General features: G+C 36.1%; 1 protein-coding gene across 2 annotated transcripts; it reads left to right on the plus strand.

Moving 5' to 3' along the window:
* The first annotated feature begins 209 nt into the window (after positions 1-209).
* Positions 210-5,182, plus strand: LOC106318311 (sucrose synthase 1-like). Of its 2 annotated transcripts, XM_013756231.1 has the most exons (13): positions 210-428; positions 1,487-1,638; positions 1,752-1,878; positions 2,021-2,172; positions 2,254-2,446; positions 2,515-2,850; positions 2,927-3,022; positions 3,097-3,387; positions 3,469-3,635; positions 3,719-3,943; positions 4,021-4,584; positions 4,665-4,803; positions 4,892-5,182. In XM_013756231.1, exons 2-13 carry the CDS (start codon positions 1,541-1,543, stop codon positions 4,919-4,921), a joined length of 2,418 nt encoding a protein of 805 aa, XP_013611685.1. In that variant the 5' UTR covers positions 210-428; positions 1,487-1,540; the 3' UTR covers positions 4,922-5,182. The 2 variants fall into 2 exon arrangements, with proteins under 2 accessions (XP_013611685.1, XP_013611684.1); XM_013756230.1 differs by lacking the exon at positions 210-428 and having other exon boundaries at positions 1,414-1,638.
* Positions 5,183-12,171: the final 6,989 nt, after the last annotated feature.

Genomic DNA, 12,171 nt, shown 5'->3' on the forward strand with positions numbered 1-12,171 from the left:
ATTTTCTTGTTAGCCAAGCGTAGGATAGAGATAATCATTTAAATTAAATTTAATTACACTGGCTTCTTAATCCAAACTCCAAAGATAGGATTCGGATGCCCCTGTTCGAGGATAAAATACTGGTGACTGTTCATATATCCGTCTTATTACATAGATAAGGAAAATGTACACACTTCCAGAACCATGATTTTTCCAAAAATGCCTTTTTACATTGACTTTCAAATTCATTTCTCTGAGTTTGGAGCCCAAGTAAAAAAAAACTAAAGGAAACAAATTAACAAAGGAAGTAAATTATCCAATTTATCTATTTATTTCTATCCAACTTACCGAAAATTGCATAAAGCTTTGATAATGCGTCTCTATAAATATGAAAATGTATCAAACAAATCCTCCACCATTCACTGAAACCCCTTCTCTCTCTACTCCAGGTTCTCTTCTTCTCATTCTTCTTTTGTTTATCTTTTTGTTTTTTTTATATAAAGCTTTCTGGTTTTTATTCCAAGTTATTGTTTTATAGTTTTCTAAATCCTAGTGCTAGCGAGATAAGAATTTTAATTTGTTTTCTGTGTTTATTTTTCTTAAGAAAACAGAAAAATAAGATGAATCACAACAATATGTGGTCCTTTTCCTTAGAAAATTCTTGCCTGAAAAATCTCTGGCTAGAAAATTAACACCAAATGTCTATATATTCTGGAGAATCAGTCCTGTTCGTATTCTATTTTCTCGCCTTTTTATTATTTTTGTAAGTTGGAATTTTTCCAGCTGTGTTCCAAAGGAAAAAAAAGAGTATCACGCCTTTCTTTAATTTGATTTAACATTTTCGGAAAATTCTTTTGAATGCTGAATTCTGAATATATTTTTCTAGAAAAAATTATATCCAAATAAGGAATCCACTATAGAGTATTATTGTACTTGTCTCGGGAATCTAGTATTTATTTTCATTTATTTTTGCTTTTATTAAAATCTTATTTTCTTAAAATATAACATAGATATTTGTATCCAATTTAAAATATCTTCTTTTCTTATGGTATATTTTGTCTTTATATTATAATCTTTGCATCCGCTTTTTTAAGGTCACACTTGGATTTAAAATGCGACAAAGATGTCTATGAGGAGGTTGGTTTTAAACACCATTGCTTTAAAACGGATGGTGGATACAAGTGTTTAACGAAACTAATGAAATGATCTAAAGATAACTCATAAGATATCATTTTCAATTTGTACACGTCCAAGTTCGATGTAGGATTTTAGTGGTCAATATTTTGAATTTAATAACCTCCATGGTTTTCTCGTAAATACATTAGAAGCTTAAGGCTCAAAAAGAAAGAAAAAAAAGTCAAGTTTTTGATCATTTTTCTTGACTTTCTCGTTATAATAATACATAGTTTTCGCTGTATATAAATATGAAGGTTGGGCAAACACAAAACCTACATCTTATTCTCATCATCTTATATTCTATTTCGTTGTGTTATTCTCTTCTCTGCAGTTTCCAAAAAAAAAACTCTGTTATCACTGTTTCCTGCGTCTCTGTTAAGGATCAATGGTGAACGGTGTGTTAACGCGCGTCCACAGCCAACGTGAGCGTTTGAACGAAACGCTCGTTGCTCAAAGAAACGAAGTCCTTGCCTTACTTTCCAGGTATCTCTCTCACATCAATCACCTTTTAAAAAAAAAAAAAAGAAATGGCTAAGAAGAAGAAAGAAGAAAAAGAGTTTGATCACACTTCCTTCACGTGATGATGATCTTTGTAGGGTTGAAGGCAAAGGTAAAGGCATCTTGCAACAAAACCAGATCATTGCTGAATTCGAGGCTTTGCCTGAAGAAACCCAGAAGAAGATTGAAGGTGGTGCTTTCTTCGACCTTCTCAAAACCACTCAGGTACATTCACTCAAATGGGTTACTACTGACAGTTTTGATCTTTATTGTAGTGAGAGTTTTTGGTCTTTATGGTAGTTAAAGTTTCGATCTTTAGGTAAAAAGTATTGACCTTTTTACTATTGGTATGGGTAAAAAAAAACAGGAAGCAATAGTGTTGCCACCATGGATAGCTCTTGCTGTGAGGCCAAGGCCTGGTGTTTGGGAGTACATAAGAGTCAATCTCCATGCTCTTGTTGTTGAGGAGCTTACACCTGCTGAGTTTCTTCATTTCAAGGAAGAGCTTGTTGATGGAGTGTATGTGTTAACCATTTTTTTCTAAGTTCTGTTCTGTTTTTATTTTTATTTTCTAAATGATGGTAACTTTTGAAATCGCAGTAAGAACGGTGATTTCACGCTTGAGCTTGACTTTGAGCCGTTTAATGCCTCTGTCCCTCGCCCAACGCTCCCCAAGTACATTGGAGATGGTGTTGAGTTTCTCAACCGTCACCTCTCGGCTAAGCTCTTCCATGACAAGGAGAGTTTGCTTCCTTTGCTCAAGTTCCTTCGACTACACAGCTACCAGGGAAAGGTAAACTGATCAAATCCCTAAGAGTCTCTTCTTTCTTAAACCCTGAATCTTGTGTGTTTGATGTGTAGACCCTGATGCTGAACGAGAGAGTTCAAAACCTCAACATTCTGCAACACATCTTGAGGAAGGCAGAGGAGTATCTGGCAGGTCTTTCACCTGAAACGCCTTATGAAGATTTTGAGGCCAAGTTTGAGGAGATTGGTCTTGAGAGGGGGTGGGGAAACAATGCCGAGCGTGTCCTTGACATGATCCGTCTTCTTTTGGACCTCCTCGAGGCCCCTGACCCTTGCACTCTTGAGAACTTTCTTGGGAGAGTCCCTATGGTGTTCAACGTTGTCATCCTCTCTCCACATGGTTACTTTGCTCAGGACAATGTTCTTGGCTACCCTGACACTGGTGGTCAGGTCAGGACCCATTCAACTCTCTCCTCTTCTACACTTGTTGTTCTGTCTTGACCTCAAATAGTTCTGATCTTTGCAGGTTGTTTACATTCTGGATCAAGTCCGTGCCATGGAGACAGAGATGCTCCAACGTATTCAGCAGCAAGGACTCAACATTACTCCAAGAATTCTCATTGTAAGCTCTCAGTTGATTTTGGATTCTTGACGATGTCTGAATCTGACTGTGTTTGTGTTTTACTTCTGTTGCAGCTCACTAGACTGCTCCCTGATGCAGTAGGAACCACATGTGGTGAGCGTCTTGAGAGAGTTGATGGATCTGAGTACTGTGACATCCTCCGTGTGCCCTTCAGAACAGAGAAGGGTATCGTTCGCAAATGGATCTCAAGATTCGAAGTCTGGCCATATCTAGAGACTTACACCGAGGATGCTGCCGTTGAGCTTGCTAAAGAGTTGAAGGGCAAGCCTGACCTTATCATTGGTAACTACAGTGATGGCAACCTCGTTGCCTCTTTACTGGCACACAAACTTGGTGTCACTCAGGTTAATACACTTCTCTCAGTTTAAATGTTTCAGTTGTGTAAGCTTCAAGCTAATGCTGTGTGAGTTCTTCCTTTGTCACAGTGTACCATTGCTCACGCCCTGGAGAAGACAAAGTACCCTGACTCGGATATATACTGGAAGAAGCTTGACGATAAGTACCATTTCTCATGCCAGTTCACTGCAGATCTATTTGCAATGAACCATACTGATTTCATCATCACCAGTACTCTCCAAGAAATTGCTGGAAGGTATTGGATTGCAAGAAATAGTTTCTGAGAAAGTGTTTGTTTCAGTTATATAAATGCTCTTTTGGTTCATTTTATGTTTGCAGCAAGGACACAGTTGGGCAGTATGAGAGCCACACGGCCTTTACTCTTCCTGGACTGTACCGAGTTGTTCATGGCATTGATGTGTTTGATCCCAAGTTCAACATTGTCTCTCCTGGTGCTGACATGAGCATCTACTTCCCATACACTGAGGAGAAGCGTAGATTGACTAAGTTCCACCCAGAGATTGAGGAGCTCCTCTACAGCAATGTTGAAAACGAAGAGCACTTGTAAGCTTTTGATGACTTCATCTTTAGTAAACGTTTGTGATTCTGGATCTAATCTTTATGTTCTCCTTTTGAAACAGATGTGTGCTCAAGGACAAGAAGAAGCCAATCCTCTTCACAATGGCTAGGCTCGACCGTGTCAAGAACTTGTCAGGTCTTGTTGAGTGGTACGGGAAGAACAAACGCCTGCGTGAGCTTGTTAACTTGGTGGTTGTTGGAGGAGACAGGAGGAAAGAGTCAAAGGACAATGAAGAGAAGGCCGAGATGAAGAAAATGTATGACCTCATTGAGGAATACAAGCTCAACGGCCAGTTTCGTTGGATCTCCTCCCAGATGAACAGGGTTAGGAACGGCGAGCTCTACAGGTACATCTGTGACACCAAGGGTGCTTTTGTGCAACCAGCATTGTATGAAGCCTTTGGATTGACTGTTGTGGAGGCTATGACCTGTGGGTTACCAACATTCGCCACTTGCAAAGGTGGTCCAGCTGAGATCATTGTCCACGGCAAATCAGGTTTCCACATTGACCCTTACCATGGTGATCAGGCTGCTGATACTCTTGCTGATTTCTTCGCCAAGTGTAAGGAAGATCCCTCTCACTGGGACCAGATCTCAAAGGGAGGGCTTCAGAGGATTGAGGAGAAGTAAAAAGAAACAAAACTCATATGCCTTCTTGTTCTTTTACTAGTTCATGAGACTTATCTTCTGTGTGTGTTTTTGGCAGATACACGTGGCAGATTTACTCACAGAGGCTCTTGACATTGACTGGTGTGTATGGATTCTGGAAGCATGTCTCGAACCTTGACCGTCTTGAGAGCCGTCGTTACCTTGAGATGTTCTATGCATTGAAGTATCGCCCACTGGTATGCATTCTCTCATCTTTAAAGCCTTCTTAAACACTTTGTGTGTGTCTCTAATGTGGTTTCTATGTTGTTCCTTTCTGTCTTATAGGCTCAGGCTGTTCCTCTTGCTCAAGAGTAATGAAGAAAAGAGAGAAAAAATGTGGAACCATTGAAGAGCTTGAAGATAATGGTTCCAGTGTTTGAAGAATAACAAAAATGTCTTTTGATTCTTATTTATCATTTGGATTTAGGAGCGCTTTTGTGTTCCTCTTGCTTACTTTGTTGTTTCAATCCTTTTGTCTTTGTGTATTTTCTTTTCCTTGTCTTTCCGGCAATGGTTTGTACTCTGATTGTTGAGGGATCTCCCCTTATGATTGGCAATGAGATATCGATTATTTTATCTTGAACTCTTGCATTTCTTCCAATATTTAACATTTTCCAACACTAGAGAAACAGCGACAGAGTGTTATTCATAACTTGGTTTCTCCTCCTAAGCACATAACATGATACACTCACGTTCACTGCCTGCCACCCCTAGAGGTACATACATTCAACTTCATTTCATCCACAAATGTTAAAAGCTCTTGTGCCAATTGCAACAGAATCAGTGACAATACTTCAAGTATTGTATTTTAAGAGTATCATTAATCTTTGCAAGTGGAGAGAGACGCATAAGTCAATAAACACCAACTTGTCTCACATGTCTTTCCTGTTTGGTATGGTATATGTCTCACATGTGTAGTGTAGTAATCTTTGTAATCTCAAAACGGATTTACATGTCGAAGTTATGTAGTATATGTGTGAAAACAACATTATCAAATAATAATATAATTAGGTAGAGATTGTAGGATATTATTTCTTGCGATGATTACAAATCGGAAACATCTCTCATTTTTATAACCCATGTGTCAGAGTTATTTAAAAAAAATATGATTAGTCCATATCATTTACATGTATCTCCGCCGTGTGATTGATTTCATATATTGGATTTACAAAAAAAAATGGTGCTTCTTGTTAGGGAATAATAATATGGAAAGAAAGGGATAATAATAATTTGGGAATTTGCAATAGATAACTATAGAAAAAATATAATTAGCTAAACGGTGATGCCACTGTTGATTTTTCATAATCCATGTATTAACCTTACTCTAACTCGTTGATAGGCACAAACATAGTCTGACACCCCTGTTTTTATTTTTCATGTATACTTCTAAGTTAATTATAGATATTTTTGAAACCTAAGTTAATTCTACATTTTTTTAGCTATTTCTCCTTTTTTATCTTTTTTTTCTTTTATCTTTCCTTTTCTCTCTTCTTCCTGATTTGATCATGCTTCTTTCCTAAATAAAGAGCTGTTTTTTCCATGACAGAAAAATCTGATGAAACTCTATAAACTGTAAACGTTTCAATGACAACCGAAGTTTTCTCCATTTTTTTGGTAAGAGTCCAATCTCTCTCTCATGTTCTTGATTCATTTATATTTTTGGATGTTGATTTTTATATTTTTTTCAGGAATTGGAAAAAGCTTTATATCTTGTGTTGCAGTGTGTGCCCAAACTTTTCATTTTGTTAATTGTGCTCCAACATTTCCTGACATACACAGTAGCAATGATTCTTTGCAAAACCGGTTTTCATCAGTTTCGTAGGCATCTCAGCACCATTGCGAGGACAAGTTCGATATTTTACCTCCAATTTCCTACCAATCTTGCAAATAAATAAATCTATGCATACTTCTGCAATTACCATCCATTTTTTGTATATTGACCTTATTGATCCATAATAATTTAGAGAGAAATTTTGGGTTTCCGACAATATGTCTGAAATGATATAATATTTTGAATAAAGACATCGAAGGATAAAAAAAAGGTCCTCTCTCACCAACATACACTAAGTGGGGGAATAAAAACGGTTTATTTAGCATTATACTTTAGGTTTTGTTTTCAAAATGTATCCTCAGAATAAATGCATGGTTTTATTATCCAGAGTCCATGCACCACTTAAAAGTGGGGAACACACATGTGTGTGCATTCTCCTTCATTGGCTGAGGCACTTCTCCAAGTAATTAAGAACCAAAGTTATCATTAAAGGAAAGCAAAAATATATTTACTGAATTATGTACTTTTCTAGTTTAATTTTTCACATGTACTTTTAAAAGTTTAATTTGTAATTGGCTAGTTTTGAAAGTGTGTTTAGACAGATGGATAATATTGGTTTTATCTAAGACATAATGTTCCTAGATCCTTAATAAAGTTGGAGGTTTAAAAGAAAACATTTTTGGTTTATTAATATCATACATGAATTGTTATTATTTTAAAATAGTTAAAAGTTTAGCATTATAAGGACTAGGTGGCTACACCCGTTGGTGTGTTCTTTATCATCAATAATAGTGAGTGCGATCTTTTGGATGTTATTGTTTTAGTATCACCTTGTCTATTTTGTTTGTCTATTTGGTATCGTATTAAGATTACCTCTATTAACTGTCAATTTTATTTGTAAAATTATAACTATTTATTTTTTCTTTTCGTTAATTTTGTTGATTTTCTCCTTTCTTATCTGATATCATGGATTTTCATAATTGACGCCCCTCTCAAATGGAAGGTGTTGACTGTTGTCATTGTTAATTGTACATTTGTAATCAATCACTTGGTTACAACTATCAATTGTCTTCAACGTGTAGGTGGTTTCTATTGCTCTTGTTGTTGAACGCCATCTTCATGTTTGTTATTTATGCTTTCGCCTCCGTTCTATTGTGACTTTACGTGCAGGAAGACCATATTATATACACGTATTAAACTTGTATTTTGTATGTTTTCCAGTATTTGTGATTCCATGGGTTAAGTGACCGCTAGAAAAACATTATCGAGATAGTTTAATACCAATTGATTAGTAGTCTATCCTACATGTCACTATGCTTGTGTTTTCCAGCATATTTCGTCAGTTTTTTGATCTTAACTAATACATGGTCTCAAACATCTCGAAAAATAAATATGCCTTTCATACTCACATTTTATGGAACCAGCTCTGGCCAATAGTAATGCGAGAAGGTTCAATCCGAACTTCCTAAACAAAAAACCTTATTTGCAAATCCAACATATAGCACATGATTCAGTTACTATGTTGAATAATTGAAAGAAGTAACATGTAAAAATATTGTACTTTTATATTTGCTTGGTGATGGATATGACTCGAGTAAAGAGTTCATGTTGTTATCAAAAGCAACAACATGTTAAGAACAATAGATTATGATCAATGGCTTGTAGCTTTATTATTAGTAGATCACAAAGTGTCAATCAAGAAGACTGGAACCAACATCAGAAATTGCAACATATTTGTTCGCATCCTCTACTATGAATAAAGTCAAGAAAGTCATCGGAATGTTTGCTTGTTACCTCGACATATATAATATAACCATAAGCTGGAAAGAAAAGAATACACGTTAAGAAAGAAGACAAAAAGACTAAATATATCAAGCAAGATTCAATATTGCATAATACCTTTGATATAAACCTAAATCATCAGTCTGAAATTCATCACTCTTGGCAAAGATGACACCCTAACCAAGGAAGAAAAAAATAAGGTCAGACTAAATCATCATCAGGAAAAAGTATCATCAAACTGGGGAAAGACACAAACTGATATGACTAAAAGATAATAATCTGAAACTGAAAATGACAAAGTAAACCTACACAAAATTTAAACACAATACGATGAAAAAGTAAGGAACCTAATAGAGAACCTTAAAAGCAACCAATAAAACTGGAAAAAAAACAGAGTCCAAAACTGAAAAAACAGAGAGATAGAATTATGTGTACTGTACCTTATACAATGCATGACATTGCATCTAAAGTCTGTGCTCTTCTTGGTCAACAATCTCCAGCGTTCACTTAAATAGATAAATCTCATTCAAAAGCATTTTGGACATCATAAAATTACGGTACCAAATTCCTAATATCAAAAGGAAAGAATTAAACATACGAAAGGTTTTGTTGAATGTTGACATTTGTATTACGTGAAAATTTTATTTGGTTATGACGATAACGTTACGCTGAGACCCCACCATTTAAGAATCGCTATCGGAGATCTGAAGGTTCTCCATTGATCCACATCTTGCGTTCCTCCTCACTTGCTATCTTTGCTAAAAAATTTCCCGAGCTATACAAATATACAATTGAGTAAACAAAAATCTTAAAATTAGATTACTGGCTTTAAAATATGAGTCGGTGAGTGTGATCCAAAGATAGCTAGAAAAATCTAGGAGTTTGGTTATGAGAAGCTAAACTGAAATAAACTAACAAAAGAAAGAAGAAAGTAATGGTGGCAATAAACTCAACGATGTGCATCAACGATTTGCTTTGAACTCTCTATCTTTATTTATCAGTAACGTTTTTATATTGAAACACAATTGATCTGAACTAATATGAATGTATCTTACCGAAGTATTTGGTTTTCCTCGAACAATCTGAAAACGTGTTTACGATCAAGGTATGACAGTGTTCAATATCTCCTTTAACATTATCAAGCATTCTCCCAGATGCATCACTTGGATCAATCTTTGATTCTCTGTCTATAACCGTGAAGACGGATGTGTGAATATTAGTGGTTTTGCGTACATGATGCAGCTGCATTGGTAGCTTTGCTGGAATCAGGAGACAATAAAATCAAATGAGAAATAGTTGCAGCTGCTATGGTGAAGGCAAAGAAAACCTTTTAAAAAAAACAAACAAAACAGATTGTCCTTTAGAATAGAAGGGTTAAGACAAGAACCGTTTAAATTTTCTGAAATTTGTTTTGGTGTGTTACCTTGAAAATCATAATCGAGTGTTGCTTTTCCATTATCCTTGCACCTGCATTTAAACTGTCAGTGTAAGAAGCGAAGAGGATGAAGAAATAATCTAAGAAAGCGATACCGCGATACCCCTAACGATTCATTTTTCCATCAGATTTATTCTTATCTACTTTCATCACTTTCACCTCTGCGCAGAATAAAGCAAGCGTTCTTATGCTCCCGACTGCCTCGTTGGCTACTTGGCTTGATATACACTCTCACCTGACAGTGACAACTTTGTACTGAAAGTTGCTCCAAAAGTAGACATAAGTAGGATATTTGATATCGTTACCTTTGCATCTGCGCTTACGACGACCATGAACTTCTTGTAGATATAACCACAAAGCCCGATCACGAAAGCATCGCTAGAACAATGAAATCTAACTGCTAGCTTGCCACTAACGGGATGACCACATCAGCCGTGACAAACGCAAGATTATTTTAGGTTTGAACCAAATGCATCTCCGGCTAAACCACGTACCGTAGTATCATCAGAAGAGAGCTTGGCTCCAATAGCAACACTTGAATTCTAATTCTCATCGACTGATCCAATTTCCACGTGAACCCCTTTCTCATCAGTTGCAGAAGTTTACATCCGACAATAGAGAGAAATATCGTTTGTGCCGGGTAGACCACCATTGAAACTACATCGAGAAGAATCGAGATCGATTGCCTAAAATATTGTATCGGGTTTTAATTGGTCACATGATTTGACAAATGATTCTATCACGGTAGAGATTAAAATCTCAGAAGTTGTTGCTAGATGTAACGGTGGATGATCGGCTTCCTTTAATATAAATAAGGGATACACTGAACCGTCGATTGGATTGAGGAGATGTAGAGAAAGAAGATGCCGATGAGTAGGAAATAAATATATTAAAATGCCGGAAGGGGAATCGCAACCGACAAAGGAGATGGTGAAGATGTCGATTAACCTAATCTTCCTATATGTCTGTATTAACAGACTCGGCCAGATACTAAGCCCAATAAATTGAAAATCAATTAGCCCAATCTTTTCTCGAAGCCCATGCGTTACCATCTATTTTTACACAAACAGACACACGGCGCAACTCTGTGACTCAGACTTATATGAGACAATGATGAAAAGAACCCTAACTCGTGTTAAACGAAGACAGTTTACAATATGGAAAAACTATGATTGTTTTTTTTTCATATAACGTGATGAACCTCATTTAAAAATAAAACTCATAATACACTTGTAGGCCCGGCCCACAGAGAAATCTTAAGAAGCAAAGGTTTCCGACCTTCATAAATATATATTAGTTTCAGCCATCAATGTACAAAGTATCCTTTTGTTTAGTGGTATAAATGTTGATGTTTGTATCTCAATAACCCGGGTTCGAGCAACAGACTTGACACTTTTTTTACACTTTTTAAAAGTGGGATCCATCAAAATGCTGACGTGTTGGCTCAGGAATGAGGCAAATGCCTCATTATATTATAGATTATTGATCGTGGATAGTGTATCATGAATTGTCTATCATTGATCAATGAATCCTATGCTAACAATTATTAGAGGCATATAGAGATTGAAGACAATTAATAATCATATGTTAACAATTGTATTGCTTGTAAAATCGCTCTCCTGTGTCTACTATTTCACTAGCAAATCGTATCATGATAACCACGGGGTGGTAGCATAGTGATAATTTTTTGGAGCTTGGTATGTACTGATATCAAATTTGGGTTTGATTTCTTATAAGAACTAAATTTTCATTATTTGACCAGTCTAGGTTTAGATTTCGGCCCAAGTCGTTAACATGGTGGATCGTAACAGATGATCGGTCCACCCTCTAACATTAGTCGGAAGGTATTTCAAATTCGGGTCAGATAGTGTGGTAGCTAATCTACTATGTAGCACTAAGTGTATTCTTCACGGGATCGACTTATCATTACTTGGCCAGTCTGGACCTGAACTTCGACTAAAGTGGTTAACATGGTGGATCGTAACAGATGATCGGTCCACCTCTGGCATTTGTCGGAAGATATTCAAATTTAGGTCAGACAGTGTAGCACTCTGTAGCACTAAGAGCACTTCTCTTGGACCGACAGGATCAGCCGATAGAATATATATATATAATATCATATTACGATACTAGAGACGCGGAAAGTTTGTTTTCATAAAATATTTTTAACACTTGTTTAATTTTGAAAATGTTTGATTATATATTGGTTATGAATGTCACTAATAGAGTAAAAAAATTGGCGAGAAAATATTTACCCTATACCCAACTCATATGTTACCAATTAAGTAAAACAAAAGTTCATCAACCTGTGCTGGTTACTAATTAAAATGAGTAAATAGGTTAATGTTTTTCCTTCATTGTTTTTTTAGAGGGAAATAAGTTATAAAACTACTTTCAATTTTTCACTCTAATTTTTCCTTCCACTTACCCTACTTTATTTATTCCAAGTTACTCTATGACTTACCGATCACACTAATTATGTAGGAATCATTATTTAGGTGGTTCCTCTTCTTTCTTTTTAATCTTATATATGACCAGTCTAATATGACCAGTTTTATCAAACTGCTGCAGAATCGC

This window comes from Brassica oleracea, chromosome C9 (assembly GCF_000695525.1).
Source record: "Brassica oleracea var. oleracea cultivar TO1000 chromosome C9, BOL, whole genome shotgun sequence".
Lineage (NCBI taxonomy): Eukaryota > Viridiplantae > Streptophyta > Magnoliopsida > Brassicales > Brassicaceae > Brassica > Brassica oleracea.